The 20414-nt window shown below is 32.0% G+C and overlaps 1 protein-coding gene across 2 annotated transcripts in view; it reads right to left on the bottom strand.

Annotated features, from left to right (window-relative positions):
* Positions 1–20414, bottom strand: part of LOC143191719 (metabotropic glutamate receptor 2) — a 609670-nt gene that overhangs the window by 106291 nt on the left and 482965 nt on the right. For both annotated transcript variants that reach the window (XM_076397081.1, XM_076397080.1), the window contains one exon: positions 10276–10527. In XM_076397081.1, coding sequence (XP_076253196.1) covers positions 10276–10527 — 252 coding nt within the window. The remainder of the gene's footprint in view (positions 1–10275; positions 10528–20414) is intronic.

Here is a 20414-nt window from a genome sequence, read left to right as displayed (position 1 = left end):
CCCGGACTCAGTTTAGCAGAAAATCAGGTAACGGCAGTAACTGTTATATCTAGCAAATACAGGGTTACATTAGCTTCCATATATAGCCCTCCAAGATACAACCAAAAAAAAGAAAATTACTTGAATGTTCTAAACAACCTAGGAGAAAAATTTATAATCGGTGGTGATTTCAATGCTAAAAATACAAGATGGGGATCTAGAATGACGACAACTAAAGGTAATGAATTACATAAAGCAGCTGCTGAGCTAGGGTGCAGTTACATGTCGACAGGAAAACCAACTTATTGGCCTACCGATCCAGAGAAAACTCCAGACCTGTTAGACTTCTTTATAGCTAGAAACATAACCACTAACTACATGGAAGTTGAAGAAAATTTTGACTTAAGTTCAGATCACACACCTGTGATTTTGACGCTGAGTGAAAACATTATAAGAAAACAACAAAATCCAACATTAACCAACAAGAGGACAGACTGGGAAGGATTTGTTGAAGAAATAAACAATCGAATTCAACTAAATGTTCCCCTTAAGACAGAAGACCAATTAAATTATGAAACCGAAAAATTCGTTGCAGACATCCAACAGGCTGCTTGGAATAACACTCCAGAAATTAAAACTTCAACCAAAGGAATAAATTACCCGAAAGAAATCAAGGAAATGGTAGCTGAAAAACGAAAACTACGGAAAAAATGGCAGCAAAATAGAACACCTGAAAATAAGAATATCTTAAACAACATAACACAAAGGTTGAAGAGGGAAATTTTGGAAATTAAAAACAATTCCATAAATAACTATCTGCGAAATTTAACAGACGACAAGAACACAGACTATTCGCTCTGGAAAGCCACTAAATACCTAAAACGATCCTGTCTACATAGTCCTCCGATAAGAAACATGCATGGAAGTTGGGCACGCAGCAACCTGGAGAAAGCAGAAGCATTCGCTGACCATTTAGAGAAAACTTTCAAACCAAACGAAAGTGAAATTGAACATACTTTACCGGACATAGACGGCGAAAATTCGACAATTCAATTAACAACTCCGAAAGAAGTCACCAACGTTATTAAAACAAACATCAAGCCAAATAAATCACCAGGCTATGATTTAATAACAGGGCAATTGCTGCACAATCTGCCAAGAAAGGGTATTATAAAGCTCACTAACTTAATCAATGCAGCATTTCGACTGAAATATGTCCCAGACGTTTGGAAAATGGCTGAAATAATAATGGTTCCAAAACCTGGAAAATCACCAAATGATATAAAAGCTTATCGACCTATCTCACTGTTACCGATGATAGCTAAGGTATTTGAAAAGCTCCTCTTGAAAAGATTAAAACCAATTATAGAGAGAAAAAACCTAATACCAACACACCAGTTTGGGTTTATTACCAAACATTCAACGATTGATCAAGTGCATAGAATAACAGATGTTATTGAAAAAGCCTATGAAGATAATAAAGTATGCTCAGCTGTATTCTTAGATGTAGCACAAGCTTTCGACAAGGTATGGCACAAAGGCCTCGTCCATAAGCTACAGAAAATATTACCGAAGCAACACACCGAACTATTAAAATCCTACATCACAGCCAGAATGTTTAGAGTGAAACAAGAGGAAGCTTACTCTACAATAAAAGAAGCTAAAGCAGGTGTACCACAAGGAAGTGTACTGGGGCCAATTCTGTACCTACTTTATACATGTGATATACCACAAATCGAAAACATTACAATGGCTACATTTGCTGATGATACTGCTATTCTTGCTGTCGGAAACAATAGCGAAGATGCAACCAGAAACCTACAACAGGCTACTGACGCTATAAATAAATGGACCCAAATCTGGAAAATACAAATTAACCAAAACAAATCTGTGCATGTTCAATTCACCTATAAACAGGCCGCGCTTACACCATTGACCATAAACCACACTGTCATACCATACAGCAATAATGCTAAGTATCTCGGAATGACACTTGATGCAAAACTACGGTGGAAGGAACATGTCAAAAAGAAAAGAAAAGAACTTGAGTTAAAATATAGAAAAATGTATTGGCTAATTGGAAGAAAATCTCAATTAACTATACATAATAAATTACTTCTATATAAACAAATATTAAAACCTATATGGACATACGGAATACAATTATGGGGATGTTCCGCAAAAAGCAACATAAATCTAATACAAGTTTTCCAGAACAAAGTCCTAAGAAGCATCGTAGGTGCACCCAGATATTACCGGACCATTTATTTACATCGAGATCTTCAGATACCGACTGTCAATCAAGAAATTAAAAGAATTGCAAAGAGACATGAGGAGAGACTTCACTCTCATGTTAATTTCGAAGTATTACAACTCTTGGACAACACCAAAACCGGACGCAGACTCAAAAGGACCAAACCATTTGAACTTGTGTAGTGTGTTGTAGTGTAGTGCAGTGAGGTGCATTAGAAAAAACTCAAAGTGTTAAAACAATTATTATTATGTTAGAGACTATGTAGGACTGATGAGTCCTATTAGATATATACCTAGATTTAAGCTATTATAAGGACAAATTGTAGGTTAGTCGGCAACGACTAGTAACAATGTATATAATTATAAAAAAAAAAAAAAAAAAAAAAAATCTTTATGTAGATATAAAAATTGGATATCGAGTTCAGACTTCTAAAAAATTCCGATCTAATTCGAAATATGCTAATGAAATAAAAATATATGCTCCTCTCTGTGAATATGCGGATGGGGTAGAGTGGGGCGAGGTTTCCACTTAATCTTAGACAAGTAGGTTCTCATGGGATTTGCGATATGACATCTGATGGGGTTGGGTTGTAATAACTATTTTTCTTGTATAGCAAATTTCTACTAATAATTGTTTTCATGATAGTTTTTTCGATCTGTTCAAAATATAAACTATACTGGTTTGATACCAATAAAGGAAAAGTAGAAGATCTGATACATTTGATTGTATTAACAATACGATTTTTTATACTTAGCAAAATTGACGTATTTGGATCATTCATCACCAATCCATCCAGGTACCAATGACTTAAACAACGTCCCATTTTGGAAATTGAAGTCCGGGTAAAGATAACATTTGGCATCAGGTTTTCCAATTCTTGGGGTAGGCCAGATTATTTACTCTCTTAAACAATGTTCTGATTATTGTTTGAACCGGTGGGTATATTTTCGGATCAAACATATTTGCCAATATGTTGTAGCATGATATATTAAGTGACGTTATTCAGGGATTAATATCACAAGATGAGCAATTTTTTACCGCAGAACTGACAGCTATTTGACAGCAGTGCCTCAGGGTACAGTTTTGGGATCACTACTATATATGCCCTATCCTATTAATATTTTAACAATAATAAACAAGATTCTTCGATTAATAATATCTGATATGGCTATATAATCAACGAAGAACTGCTCGAAGACCTCAAAATCAAATTGACCCACGAAGTTATACAAGATTTCGCTGTTAAATTGTTGTACTCGTCTTGTAGTACCAAAGAGTTCATAATAAATTGACATAAAATTAATGTTGTACCAATAAAAGATGCAATAAAAATATTTATTTGAAAAACTACTTTACTTTCATAATTATATTTTATCTATCAATGAATTTTATATAAAGGTAATTTGTTGGCGATTATTCCTTGTTTGAGATTAAATTATATCCAAATATTTACCTGATGATAATTGGAAAATTACGAATAAATAAGAGTTAATTAAGTCTAGTAATACTGTTAAATATTGTATTTCAATTTGCAAAACTTTTCTTTGAGTCAATATTTATCTCTCTGTTGCTTGTGTACATCAAATAATACGAGCCGATAACAAGATAAACTAGTTGTAAAGTGAATTATATCCAAATAATTCGTTGTTTACGAGATGAGAGCATAAACCGACGGCGAAAATTGTTAAAGAGGTAAATTATTGGAATTTCGTAATATCGTAAATAGCTTTAATTATCCAAATTATGTTAATGCGATAGCTCAATATTGCTTAATTTATTATGACTTTAAACAAATTAAATTCACTAATGTTATTATTTCTTAAGAAAGAACATGTATTGGTGAAACTTTAGTGTGAAATCCGTATATTAGAATCATAGTTATTATTTTGATAACTAGTCTCATGTAACAGTACGTTTTTAGTCAAACCAATAGACCAAGATTTCACTGCGAATGTTAAGGTTATTTTAATCATATAATTAAAACTGTTGGCAACTCGGTGGATTGACCAGTTTTCTCTAAAAAAAGCAATATTGAACAACGTTTATCTTTAGATTAGGTTAATTTCAGATGACCGTACCTTACAAAAAGCTGCAAAATATCTGTGTTAGAAGTATTGTTTCTGAAATAGTTAATATGAGTCAAAAAAGACCTTGAAGTGGTTATTATTTGTTGAGTTTAAATAATCAGAAATATGATCTCACAGATACTCATTCTAATAATATCAGTTCATCCAGTACTAATACTACAATATCAATCTACCCAATCAATGCATTTGTGGGATTTCAACAATAGTCGAAATTATATTAATCCCGGCACCGATAAAATCATCAAAGCCAATAAAGTATAGAAACGGAGTTGAACATGAATAAATAGCAAAATAAAATCTCCGTATTTTAGCAAAATTTTGACTTTGAAGGCGATATGTAAATGGAGCCAGAAACGAATGCTAGGTTGCTGCAAGTTTCTAGAAGCTGAAATGGTACAAATGTTTTGTACCATTTCAGCTTCTAGAATTTATGATATTTGTGATTTTGGTATTTGTGATATAAGTAACAATTTGTATATTTGAATAACATCATATCTTGTCTAAGTGACCATGGGGAGGCCTTTGACTCACGATGTATACTTTTTGTAGTACCGGTGTGAAAAGTGATACAACATTTGCGTGTTATGAAAAATGTTTAGCTTGCTTATTGAGATACAGCAACATATATTAGGTACTGAACTTCATAATTTAGTGTGGGCAAAAGGACGGTCCTGTTAATAATCATGTTGGTGTAATAAGGTTTCCAATGTGTGTTTTATTAGATGTGTCGGTAATTCCTTTACGGTGTTTTTCTGCCTGTCATTCAATTCATGTGGCACTTTCCCATCACATATAGTGGTTCACAATTGTCTTGTGTCACATTCAGATTTTCTGCCAATTGCTTCTTTTGTTTCAGTTTATGCTGGTTTTTTATGCAGTCTACTAAGATGCTCTTTATTTTGAATGTTAAAATCTCTACATTTGAATTGTTGGAGCATACTCACCGTAAGTCTCTACCAGCAAACGACTTACGAAAAACATCTTCATCCCCTCTTTTCTTGTTTCATCAAACGATAAGTAATGCATGCTGCACGTTATTAGGCATATAACTCGACTCGATTTTCAAAAATATATAAGTATGTTGTTTATTTGGTGGAAAGCACCTTATGTAGTTTTGAGGTTATAGTTAGCAAAATAAAATTACATATGTATCAAATCATAACATTGTATACTTGTGGAAAGTAAAATCAGTTATAAAAACTAGAAATTAATTTCTGACAAGCCTGGTAAAATCGAAATCTAAAAGAGCTGAAACAAGAAGTACATTGTATAATCTTAAATATTTTTTTTACCAAGAAGTCAAGTAAAAAGTCGAAGTTGCATTGTTGGTAGACAAACAGATGTAGGTAAAGTTTAGATGGCAATTGTATTTGAATATGAAAATGACACTAATTGTGTTTGTTTATTGGGTGGAAATTCCGCTAAGTAACAATCTGTCGATTCCGAATCACTGAATTTATGTGTCAGTGTGCTGGATCAAAGGAGGGGATAGATTAATTAGAGGTTGGTTTCCAAAGAGATTGTTTGAAATCATATTTTTGATAAATGTGAAAACAGAATGTATATACATATTAATTGGTTTAACGAATATTTTGTCGTCCTTTTTTAGCTCGGCAATACCTATAGACACTAAATTTGGCACGATTAAGGATTATATCGAGGAAGAATTTTTAGGCCCAACGTTTTTGGGTATGTAAAGTATATGCTACAAATAAATACATTCCAATAACACGAAATACATTTAAACGAAGCAGTCAGGAATAGTCGCCAGATCGGTGACATAAAATATATAAACACATATTTAATGCCTTTGTCGACGCGCTAGCGGCTCCGACACTTAGATGTTTGGGTTAACGCGTAAATTTTAAAATCACAATCTGATAACGTTGTAGCACAAAGCAGCAGGCACTTTTGATTCGGAAAAATAATACAATTTTACTTTTAATAATAAAACGAAGAGTGAATGTGTTAATATTGAATGTATTAATAAACAAATATTTTTAAATTTTAGCAGTGTTATATAAGAATATTAACATTTATAGAATAGTTTTATATAATTTTAATTCCTCATTTGTTGGTTAGTTGATAGTTCCTATATGGGACATTACACAAAGTAGAAGGCAGTAAGTGAACGAAAGCCATAGAAGACACATAAATAACGGACGATGCAATTTTATTTAAATATACATACAAATATATATATATATATATATATATATACATACAAATATATATATATATATATATATATATATATATATATATATATATAGTACATATATATATATATATATATATATATATATATATATATATATATAGTACATATATATATATATATATATATATATATATATATATATATATATATATATAGTACATATATATATATATATATATATATATATATATATATATATATATATAGTACATATATATATATATATATATATATATATATATATATATATATATATATATATATATATATATAGTACATACTGACTCAGTGAAAAGTTTTGCAAAGTGAAATGCAACCCTTAACAGTATTACTAGACGTAATTATAAAACTCGTATTTATTCGTAATTTTCCAATTATCATCAGGTAAATATTTGGATATAATTTAATCTCAAACAAAAAATAATCGCCAATAGAATACCTTTGTATAAAATACGTTGATAGATAAAATATAATTAGAAAAGTAGAGTTGTACAAGAGCTCTTTGGTACTAGAAGAGGAATAAATAGTCGCATATCGACATATAATAAGTTGTTTCGTTTCATTGGGTTCGCTTTAATCTTCTGATTTCCTGCTGGTTATACCTTAGTTACTACTACTTCCACGTTGGTGTGAATATTAAATCTTTCATACCTACTTCATGTGACAAAATATTTTTAAAACGATACGATTCAAACAATTGACAACAGTTCTGTAGCAAAAATTTGCTCAACTTGTGGTTTAATCCCAGTCAAGCGCCTGCATAACGTCACCTCATATGTCATGTTACGACATATTGGCTACTATGTTCTCTCCGAATCGGATCCAAAAAATAATCACAACATTTTTATGTTGAAGAGAGTAAATAGTCTGGCTTATCACAAGAATTGGAAGACCAAAACAAAACCTGATGCCAATTGTTAACTTTACCCGTACTTTAATTTTAAAAATGGGACGTTCTTTAAGTCATTGGTACTAGGATGGATTGGTAATGAATGATCCAAATACGTCGATTTTTCTAAGCATAAAATATCGTATTGTGAATACAATCAAATGAATCAGCTCTTCTACTTTTTCTTTATTAGTATCAAATTAGTATAGTTTATATTTTGAACAGATCGAAAAAAACTATCATGAAAAATCTCAGCCCTTTACGATTAAGTAAATATTCACCATTAGAAGAAATTTGCTATACAAACATTATAGTTATTACAACCCAGCAGCACTAGATGTCATATCGCAAATCCCATGAGAACATACTTGTCTAAGATTAAATGGAAACCTCACCCCACCCTAACCAATCCGCATATTCACAGAGAAGAGCATATATTTTTATTTCATTAGCATATTTCGAATTAGATCGGAATTTTTTAAAAGTCTGAACTCGATATCCAATTTATATATCTACATAAAGATGAGGTATTGAATCACCATTAATAATTTATAGTTCGAAGGCGATAGAACAAATTTTTTTGTTCTCCATAAAATGCCAGAATAATTCTCTATGATCTCAATTTTCTTCTTATGACTTCTCTGTCATGATACTACTTTAGGACATTCCCTTTGTAGCAGCTTCTTGTTACCTTACTGCTATTAAAGAATAAATTATATAATATATATATATATATATATATATATATATATATATATATATATATATATATATATATATATATATGAATATGTATATGTGTATGCATGTATAGATGACATCGCACAAATATGTTATAACTAATTATTAATTATTAACAGTATATTTGTAGACATTTTAAAGCATTGATGAATATTGAGATATAGGAAGATATAAGATATAATAAGATAAGACGTACTTTTATATGACATACTTCATTTATTAATGTCTATTTTGTCTATTTTGTATATTTATGTTTTATGTATAATATAGAAGTAAAAAATATTTTGTATACTTATATTTGAGGTTCTGAAGTTGTTCCAGTTCTTAGAATAATCTTACTTTTAATACGTTGTTATAACATTCAGTGGCGTAGTAATGTAAATTTGTTAATAGTTTGTTAGCCTTTGAAACTTAATGGAAATTAGATTTAATTAATCGTCATTTAAAAAGATTATTCAGTGTTTGTTGTTGATATCAATACTATATCGATTATTGATACTTAATGGAAATTAGATGTAATAAAAGGCCATTTAAACATATTGTTGAGTGCTAGTCAATACATAGTATAAAACAAAGTCGCCTTTTCTGTCCCTATATCCCTATGTGCGCTTAAATCTTTAAAACTACGCAACGGATTTTGATGCGGATTTTTTCAGTAGATAGAGTGATTCAAGAGGAAGGTTTATATGTATAATACATGCATAATATACTAAGGCAACATTGCTAATTTTAGAGGTTTCTAACGTGATGTCGTAAATTAACGTATTTTTTTAGGCTTATTTAGCAATTAGCAAAAACGCTGCCTAACCCTACGAGTTAGATCAAATTAATGTACTACAGTATTGTACACCATAAAAAGGTCTACAAAAAAGTCCGCGATGGTATATGTTTATCTTTTAGGGATAACCCACATTAACTATTTTTATTGTTTACTTTTTACGTGAGAAAATGGCTTATTTACGAAGCTATTTTAAGCAATACGGCATTAATCCTTATCGAATTAAGTACCTTAAATACAGTGTGCAATTAATATAGATCAATATGGTTCCTTACAGCATGTAAATTAAACAAATATTTTCGGATATATTACAAATTTAAAATTTGCGTTTAAAAATGTGTAATGTAATAAAAATTGTATGAATTTAGATATTCCAAAGATAGCAGGAAATCTTCATAGTAAGTATAGGGGAAGAGGAATTGTTTTACTCCAAATTTAATACGTGCAGGCCAAGGGCAGTAATGAATGAACCAAAAATACTGGATCGATTTTAATCATGTTTTCATTGAGTGACATAGGCATATATATTTTATGCCCGTGCAAAGTCGGAGCGGGCCGCTATGTTTTTATATACAACGTTCATATTTTTTCTATAGTGTATTTAATTTAGTACCAGCATTGCACCCGTGCGAAGCCGGGGCGGGTCGCTAGTTCTTGATATAGTAATTATAATATGTCATAATATACGTACGTTTATTATCCTAATTAATATTATATATCAAATACTTGATCATCAAATGATTATCAAATGATCTTATGTTGGAAATAAAGTGGAAACAAGTTTTAGTAACATATCTTTTAAAATTATTCCCTTTATTCTGTTGGGTGGAGGGTGATTACTACTACTAATTAATTTAAATATTAAAGATATTTTTGTTGACCAAAGGATTTTATTGGATTACAAATTATTATTTCTTTAGTGGTTAGAAATAACGTATACATTTAATTTACTGCCTTATGATTATCTTACTTATTCTCCTTTTCTCAGTATTAATAGCGAAAGTATGAGGTCGGGATTATTTACATTAAATTACATATATGGTCTCGTTTTGTTTCAGAGCATTTAGACTTAATACATTACATCCTAATCTCACGGGTATCATTTTAACCAACTCTCGCAAGTGCTCTACATATTTGGTGTGATAAAATAAATGAAACGGCTTATATTAATGATCATTTCAGCAAAATCACGCTATGAAAGCGAGATCCGGCGCCCGCCACCCATCATCGTGCTCCCCCATCAATGGATCCCTCCCACGTCAACGCTCCCTCAAACGCATAACGTCAACGGCAAACGACAACAATCTACCCCAAAAGCCTACTTACCGACAAACCATGGATTCCGCGGATTATTCTCGACGTTCAGCGACAAGAAATACTCTTTGAAACCCAGCACCGGATTGGCCTGGGGCTGGACCGATAACGTGCCTTCCACTTCGGCCTCGTTTCCGTCGGAGACGAGAGAACGAGCGCTCCAGCCATCCGAACCGATCCAGGAGAACCAGCCGGTGGCGTTACAGCGACGCACCGCCTTCATCAGTTCGGCCACTTCCTGATCGGATCCGAAGATAATGCACCCTGGAAAATGAATGGGGTTAGTTTATGTGCGAATTTGATTATTTCGTTACGGGAAGGGTTTCGTTGAACTCAACATATTTTAAAGTTCCTAAAAATAATTTATATTTGGTATTAAATTCTACGTATTCTGAAAAAATACTAAAATTTAGATTGATCATTTATTTTCTCAAATGTATTTCGGTCTATTGAAACTAATATCGAATGTTATGTATCTTGTCACCATTTTTTAAAAAGTCCCCGACCTGACACATAGATGGCGCCAATAGAATTAAATCCATATGTTTTTTTAGTTAGCCCTAACCCTCAAAAGATGCATGTATAAATTTGACAACTGTCGGATCATTAATTTGTGAATTATAGCATTTTGAGTGAAGCAACTTTTGTTATTGTGAAAAAAATGGATAAAAAACAATTTCGCGTGTTGATAGCAAATACTTGGCTTGATGCCGAGTTTTCGGACTCTGCCCCAGGAAAATCAACCACCAAGGATTGATATGCTAAGTTTATACGTGAATAAGCACCGAATACAGTGGACGCAGTGGACGCTCAAAAAAGGTTGTTAACGACGAAAACATTTAAAAAATCCATAAAATGATTTTGAATGTCCGTAAATTGGAATGGAATGAAATAACCGACACTCTAAAGATATCAACTGAACGTGTACATCCTATCATCTGAGTATGAAAAAGCTCTGTACAAAGTGGGTGCCGCGCGAGCTTACTTTTGACCAAAACCAACGACGAGTTGATGATTCAGAGCAGTGTTTGAAAATGATCAAGAGTAATAAACCCTTGTTTTTGCATCGATATGTGACAGTGGATGAAAGATGGCTCCATCATTTCACTCCGAAGTACAATCAACAGTCATCCGAGTGGACTTCACATGATGAACCCGCTCCAAAGCGTGGGAAAACGCAACAGTCGGCTGGCAAGGTTATGGCGTCTGTATTTTGGGATGCGCATGGAATAATTTTCATTGACTACTTTGAAATAGGAATGACCATCAACAGCGACTATTACATAGCGTTATTGGACCGTTTGAAGGAAGAAATCGCCGAAAAACGGCCGCACTTGAAGAAGAAGAAAGTGCTGATTCACCAAGACAATGCACCGTGTCACAAGTCAGTGAAAACCATGGCAAAAATCTATGAATTAGGCTTTGAATTGCTTCCTGATCCACCGTATTTTCCAGATCTGGCCCCCAGTGACTATTTATTGTTCTCAGATATCAAAATAATGCTCTCTGGGAAGAAAATTTCGTCGAGAGAGAAATAAAGATGTGATCGCAGAAATGGACGCAAGGACAAATTGTTCTACAAAAATGGTATCGAAATGTTTTAGGGTCGCTATAATCCGTGTATCACCCTTGAAGGGAATTATGTTGAATAAAAAAACTAATTTTGCCAAAAAAATATGTTTTGCTATGGTAGGTCGGGGACTTTTCAATTGACCTGTGTGAGGGTTAAAACTCATAAATTATCATGCTACTACAACTTTTTGTCATATACACCCATTTTGAAGCAGATCTGTAGTGGGCAAGTGCATAAGGTTGCGTAATAAATTGCAATTTCAACATGATTCAAGCTTCAAAATTCCACAGAAATCCAACAAAAAGATCCCAACAAGTCAAAAAAGGCTGTAATTTAGGGATTGCTTGCAAAATATAAATTAAACTTTGCAGATACTATGTTAAAGATTGAAGTAATTTAAATTGTCACTTGATAAATATGAATGAAATATTTAATTGTGTTTTATGTAATTTACTTTTCTAGAAACAGGTTTGAGAAAGATAGATAGTAGATCACATGGCTGAATAATATGGCCACAGAGTTAACATCTTCCTACCAAATCTCTGAACATTCATTTAAATCGAATTGTTTTGGGATATGGCAAAGAACTACTACAGTAGATATGTAGGTCGAGAAAGATATACACGCAAAAATTGCTTGGATATGTGGTTGTCTACAATAACACCTTTCGCTTTGAATTAACATCATCAGACACACCGAAGAAATCGACAAATGATAGATTTGTGAAGTAGTGTTATATTGGAAACAGCAACAGAACAGAAACAGAAACAATTTGTATATATATATATATATATATATATATATATATATATATATATATATATATATATATATATATATATATATATATATATAGTGGAAAGGACTAAAAGTGTGCATGTTATTAATATAAGATAACCATAGAAAATTATATTGCAGAGTGTAAACATTTTATATGCATTGATATATGTGAAATTGTTTAGAATATATATGAGCATTTGGTTAAAAGGTATGAGGAGAGAATGAATACTATTTTGCAGATATAACAAATGCATCAGGCAGTCAAATATATTATTTATATCAAGAAATATATACGCAGGTAGTGACATATGACTTAATCGAAGTTCATTTATAACTCAAACAACTTATAATAAATTATTAGAGCTATGTTGTAGATCTGTCAATTTTGTAGTTTGTTTTAGCAACTTAATTTTTCAATCATCATCTTTGTATATCCGACGGTTAAATTTTATGAATTAACTATAAGAAAATCTTGAACTAAACGATTGAGTAAATGCATATCACGTCGATTAGTTTATTTTTGTTGCGATACTATTTTGTTGCTTTACTAACAATCTTATTACTTTACCATATCTACGGTATAGGACAGTTTCCTTTTTACAATTTATTCGTGTATAATACTAATTTAGAAATATTAACTTAATCTATTTATGTCTTGATCCAACTGTTTAATAAATGACACAGTTTTGAAACAGCAAAACTGATATTAATTGCTTTTCTTCCTTCTGCCTTTTCTTGCTTTCTTTTCTTTTGAAGATAGATACATGAGTAATATTAAAATATAATAATGTAATTATTAAATCTGAAAATAATTTAGACAGTCGTAGCTGTTTTTCATTGTCTGGAGATCTAATGGATACCTTCAGAGTTCGCAGCATATCAATCGACCCGATCTGTTTTCGTATATAGGAGGACATGTGGTTTCACTATAATGTATTTATTTTACGGTATACTAAATGTTCAATAAAGAAGCCAATACGCTTTCTGGGTTGCTCAGACTGTGCTTGCAGCAATGAAGGTTTATTATCCATTTATTTACAGTAGAACGTTAGTCTTTCATTTCAAATATTTTATACGCTATTAAAAATTCGACAATAGCATATTTGTTCAACAGCTGTTGACATCAAACAAGAAAACCTGCGCACGCTGTGATTCTTACCGATGGAAAAGAAAACGGTAAAACCAAGTGGTAAAAGCTTCCTCATGTACATTATACTCTGTGATTACCAGTAGAAGACACGTACTCTTTAGACGTTGATATCGCCTTTTATTATTGATTCTCAGCCTTTGACTGGACCAAATATCCCTCTATGTCTTAGTTTGCTACACAATTTCTAGGGAATGAAACCTTCCCACTTTTTTACCTAGATAAGTATTATTGCTACTGAGGTTTACTTATTACTCGCAAAATAGGCATAATACAGTTTCGATCTTTTTTTCGCTACGTAAACAAAACATAGGAACTCTAGAAAAATATAGAAAAAAATAAGTCTTGCAAATCTGCGTTTTTTCCGATGCAGTATTCATACAGCCCATAAATATGAATGCGTATACAATGTATTTTGGACTTTTTGGACTTTTAACCGTTTGATATACCATCAACGGTTTCATAAAGGCATTACAGTGAAATAAGGCTTCAAAAACATCGTCGATTTCAAAAACATTTCTGCTAATACTATGTCGTATTTTATGTCATAAAATCACTTTTAACGTCAACATTTGATTAATAATAACTAGGTGTTGTTATTAATCCTAAGCTCAGCGTAATTATCTTTATAATGTGTATTGTTTATTAATATTTTGATAATTTATTAATATTATATTTCTCCCTTGATTTTAATTTTAACTTCAATTAATTTATTACACGCGCTCTCAATTCGCTTGTTTGGTACAGTCAATTAATTTTCGGACAAAAAGCTTAATTTCCATTCTGAGCGGAAAAAGGTTATTTATAGCTGGTTATTCTCGATTTTTCTATTATTTCTGGCGATATGGCAGCTCAGTGTTTAAGGAGATGGAACGATACGATTTTTGTTCAGGTAAATGCGTATTTTTAATTTGTATTTTTGTTTTTTTATAGGTAAGAGTTAAAAATGTGACCACCAATAAACACATCAGATGCTTTCCAAAACGAATTTTATGTTGGTAACTTGTCGATAGTATTAATGGTAGGAATATGGTGATTGGCAGATTACAAATAAATTCATTCCACATAAACCAAAGTTCTGAAATAAAATAACAGGTCAAGTGAAAAGTCTCCGGCCTACCATAGTAAAACATATTTTTTTGGCAAAATTAGTTTTTTTATTCAACATAATTCCCTTCAAGGGTGATACACTGATTATAGCGATCCTCCAACTTTTCGATAATATTTTTGTAGTACGATTTGTCCCTTGCTTCAAAATAGGCCTCAGTTTCGGCGAACACCTGTTCATTCGACGAAAATTTCTTCCTAGCGAGCATTCTTTTGAGATCCGAGAACAGGAAATAGTCGCTGGTGGCCAGATCTGGAGAATACGGTGGATGAGGAATTAATGACTTGTGACATGGTGTATTGTCTTGGTGAAGCAGCATTTCCTCTTTCTTCAAATGCGGACGATTTCCTCTTTCAAAGAGTCCAATAACCCTATGTAATATTCACTGTTAAGGGTCCTACATTTTTCAAGGTAGTCAATGAAAATTCTTCCACGCCCATTCCAAAATACAGATGCCATAACCTTGCTAGCGACTGTTGCGTTTTCCCACGCTTTAGAACGGGTTCTTCGTGTGCAGTTCACTCGGATGACTGTCGATTCGACTTCGGTGTGAAGTGGTGGAGTCATGTTTCATTCATTGCCACATATCAATGCAAAAACTCGGGTTTATTACGCTTGATCATGTTCAAACAGTGCTCCGAATCATCAACTTGTCGTTCTTTTTGGCAAAAAGTGAGCTCGTGCGACACCACTTTGCACAGAGCTTTCTCATACCCAAATATTCGTGAATTATATGATGTATAGCTTCAGTTCATATCTTTAGAGTGTCTGCTGTTTCATTCAGTTTCAATTTACGGTCCTTCAAAATCATTTTGTGGATTTTTTAAATGTTTTCGTCGGTAACAACTTTTAGGCGTCCACTGCGTTCACCGTCTTCGGTGCTCATTTCACCACGTCTAAACTTAGCATACCAAATTTGAATGGTTGATTTTCCTGGGGCAGTGTCCGGAAACTCGGCATCAAGAAAATCTCTTCAAAAAGCAATGTTTTATCAACACGCGAAATTCCTTTTTAATAGAACTCATTTATAGAGGCAACAATATTTGTTATTTATTTTAAAGTCTGTGTTTTCAGCATTGATAATAGAAAACTCTTAATGTTCGCTTATTCATTTAGCTCCCTATATAAATAATAATTTGGTGTTGATGCGAAGCTTGTAATTTGTTATATCAAGAATGAACCGATGATGATTGTCTGCATCATACAGATATTTTTCTTGTGCTGTATATAAATATCGCCAATATTTATTAATTAAGGTAGAACGTAAGATTTAAATTTCCACAATCTACATTTATTGAGTTGTTAAATATAATTTTTTAGTATATAATAAATGTGTTACTTTTATTCACAATTTAATTGTTGAAACGTTTAATCAAACGAAACTAAAAATTCATTGTTCACAATAATGAAATTCGGTAGAAACTTGGAAAGAGAACTACACAATACTTTTATTATTATGCTTGGCAAGAAAATTAATAACTGCAGGCTCATGTCCTCTAACGAGTACTTAATAATAGCACTAACCTGATAACCACATGGGCACTGTGACTGTAGTATTATACAGATCAAGTGTCCCACAATTGCTAAGATATATTAATATTGTAGAATTAATGACAAAACTACTAATAAATTTAATAATGCTATTTTTAAGATGCAGATATAAATGCATGTGATAACGATACAAAAGAACTACTTTTGTATAGCTATAAATGTATAAAAATAGGTATATAAATATCAGATGATCTGTCAAAAGCAATAAAATAATAAAATTCATAACTTTTAATATTACTTTTATAATTTCATTTGCCAATAAGAGTTTAGTCTAGCGATACAATAGTTCTACAAGTATTTTAACAAAAGTTATATTTATATGTTGTTCAATATATTAAATTCTTTTACATGTCTACCTGCATTCTTAACTAAAAACTATTAAAGTACTTGAATAAAAAATTGTTCATGCTATACATGAACATTTGGTTAACATGCTTGAGTAGAGAAATAACTCTAGCTCTTTTGCAGATATAGCAAATGCATTAAGGAGGATGCAGTGATTAAATGTAGTTTTATCAAGAAAGATGTATACAGATAGTAACAGGACAAACTAAAAAGAAATATAGTAATATTATAATGACTCTACAAGGATACATTGCATCGAAAGAAACAAGAACTAAGCGTAAAACATAAATATGCTCTCTAATGAAAGTAAAATACATTACTTAGATATAGAATTGTTAATTAAGTGGATTAGGCCTTCGGGGTGTACCACCACATACAAAAACGCGTCTAGAACCCTACCGATACTAATATGGCAAAAAGCTCAATGTATTTTTAATAAAACAACTCTAACCTACAAATTATTGTGGCCGTAAAATTAATTGTAGTTTTAGGTTCTTCGATAATAAATGCATTTGATGTTCTATAATGTTAATATAAACTGTGTTTAATAGAATATTTGTTCAATTATTTTATTTATATTAAAATTTTGTTATATGTCAGAGCTTAAATGTACTAAAATTCAAGAGTAGCTGCGGCAACGTTGCGACGTTTCCCATGTTACTGTTATTTTCAATTCACTATATGTCAGTTATCACATACACATTCAGGTTTTAAAGTAACGCGTATCAAATCACATATATTTAATCAGACATATATCAATCACTACAAAACCTGGTGGTTCATAATACTTGAAGTGTTGCTATTACAATGTTTTTGAATTAAAAAATATTTTTTCTCAAGGTATATAAAAATTTAGGTGACACTGTTTTATGAGTGCAGGTATTATTAGGATCATTTGAAACAAAGTTGCTAATATACTTAGAATAATTAAAATCTATAACAAGAATCATTTAATTAATAATTTTTTTAAATTTAGCATTACTATTAGTCTAAATTAAATTTATTCCTGTAAGAAACTGCAATCTATGAAATTTGAATATCAGAAGTGACAGCTGATTTAAAGACGAGAAAAGCACAAAATTTGCATCCACTAATTGAGTCGCTTCTGGCGGTCTCGCAGATACCTGCTACTGCAGGAAATATCGGCGAAATGTTTTATTAATGCATCTTTAATTGAATCTGAATTTGTCAGAAATTATGATATATTTAACAATTAGTCGATAATTTAATCGATTTTAGATCCAAATCTATTTATCTTCTCTTAAATAAGAAATTAATTAAATTATTTTTACTGTACTGTACATTTACTCGCTCTTTTAGTTTATATATATTCGAATTAGCGCTGTTCAATAATGATTATATAAATTTTAATAAGAATTAAAATGATATATTATACCCAGTGTGGTAGAGTTCATACAGATAAATTAAACAGTCGGTACAATATATTAATTCTGGATGATTTTGATGAAACAAAACCAAATATGAATAGACCAATTTCCAAGGGAAATTTATTGTGAAATTTGTATAAAACTATTACAGTGATATATTGTTAGATAATAACTGGCGTTGTCCAATTAGTTTGGTAAAATTATTGCCAATGCACCGCTATCGATTATTATTTAATAACGTTATCTGGATAGGTTTTTTGCTGAGCTCTGGTAAATTTGTATTGGTTTTTCATTACACAGTTGTATTGGTCATCCAAATTAAATTTCTACAAATATGAATTGTTTAATAAAAGGGCGACCCTTTATATAGCACTGGTATGAATATCAATTACTACTTAATTGATTTTATTAGTGTTTTTCGAATAATATCAATAGAATTTAAAATACAAAGTATAGACAAAATAATACGAGCAGTCGACATACTATTTCCTCGCAATATCTGTATTAACAAGGCGCTGAACTACTGTTTTCTAATAGGAGAGCTCCATTTCTTTGTATAGTAGATTTGGGGATTGTTTAAAAGTTTCTAATGGAAGAGCTCCATTTCCTTGTGTAGTAGATTTGGGGATTGTTTAATAGTTTCTAATAAAATTTATTCTCATTGTTATAGTTATGTATCCGATAACAATCCTATAAAACCAGCGGCATTGGTTAAATTATTAAAATGAACCGTAGGTGTTTAAAAATAATCTGATGCCCATTAAACTAAATATATTTGTCTGTGTGTATGGTAGCAATTAGTATGAACAAGAACTACGGATATTAATTTATAATTATTGGGATAGTGACGTAAAAGGCCAGAAATATTGAATACAATTCTCTAGCCGCCTATATCATAAGAAAATTTGCTAAGGCTTGATTGTAGTCAGTCTAAACCTTAGTCTTGACTCGGGGGTTTCTATATATAGATCTGGTTATTTATTTATTTTTTTTGCCGCTTTGACGGTGTCAATTTTTAAAATTTTACGGTGATAATATGAAGTGGACGTTGACAGACATAAAGTGTATGTATAAAATAATAAATTAATAAATACATAAAACTAATAACACAAACATGGGGGCTAAAAGTATAAATAGTGAATATACAATTTAAAAATGAACACAAATACAGGACTACAAACACAACCATAACGAAGTAGAGGTTCTATCCAGACAGTACACGTATGCATCCACATCGAAGTGGCAATGGTTATTTGGCCAGTAACAGTAAACTTAGAATAGGCTAGATACTACGGAGAAAATCGATTTCTCGTAGAAATCCGAGGAGCTTGTCTGTATTTTCGTTTCTTATTTTATGAAATTGTGCAGCTCTTACTTAATTCTAATCTGGATGAGCCGTGGACAATTGTTTGGTATGTGGCAGAGTGAAACAGGGGCACGTTGACAAAACTCACAGTGAGCAGGCGGGCTCGAAGTCTTCAAGTGACCGTGCGAGAAACGATAGTGGTTCGGTGTTACTCGATTCAAAGCTACGGCGTGGTCATAAAGGGAATAGAAAATATCAGCTTTAACCTCAAAAGATCCTGTTGTGGTTTGCCTCCTGGGCCAAATGACGTTGTGCTTCGTTATATGTGAATCAAGAAACGAATGGGATAAAATCGGTATGGACACAAACATCCATGATGGAAACGGAAGAGTAGGCAGCCGATTTAGCCGCACTCTCCGCGCCGTTTTTTCCCGGTACACGAACGTGAGAAGGGATCCATGTAAGTAAACTTGTCCTGATCCTCTTCAGATATAGGGCACGGATGATTGACACTGAGTCGGTGATCAGGGGATGGTTGAACTTGAGTCTTTGAAGCCATTCTGTGAAGGATTGTGTTGTGATATAGGATAAGGCTTTGATAAAGCTTGATATTGAGAAGAGTTAAGCTGTCAATACTGAACCGATTTGAATCAAGGGACTTCAAACGGATTTACCGGTTTTCCACCACAAATGCACTACCAAGCCCGCTGCGAGATTTGGAGCCATCGGTATATATGTGCTTGCGGTCGGGGTAAGAGTGGAGAAGTTTAAGATCTGGTTATTGTTTAACATATTTATCTTTGTGTTTTTTTTATATAAAATTTGGAGATTCTATGGTCGTGACATTTTTTCTTTTATAACTTAGCACTGAGTAAAAGCAAAATATGTCTGATATGTACTTCACCGATTATGTTCTATCATATTTCATGTATAAGTTCATCACCGTAGATGTT

This window comes from Rhynchophorus ferrugineus, unplaced genomic scaffold (assembly GCF_030347505.1).
Source record: "Rhynchophorus ferrugineus isolate W39M unplaced genomic scaffold, kcgeb_rfMv2 rfM2, whole genome shotgun sequence".
Classification (NCBI taxonomy): domain Eukaryota; kingdom Metazoa; phylum Arthropoda; class Insecta; order Coleoptera; family Curculionidae; genus Rhynchophorus; species Rhynchophorus ferrugineus.
Note: the sequence above shows the minus strand (reverse complement) of the source record. Positions and strands in the feature narration are given on the sequence as shown.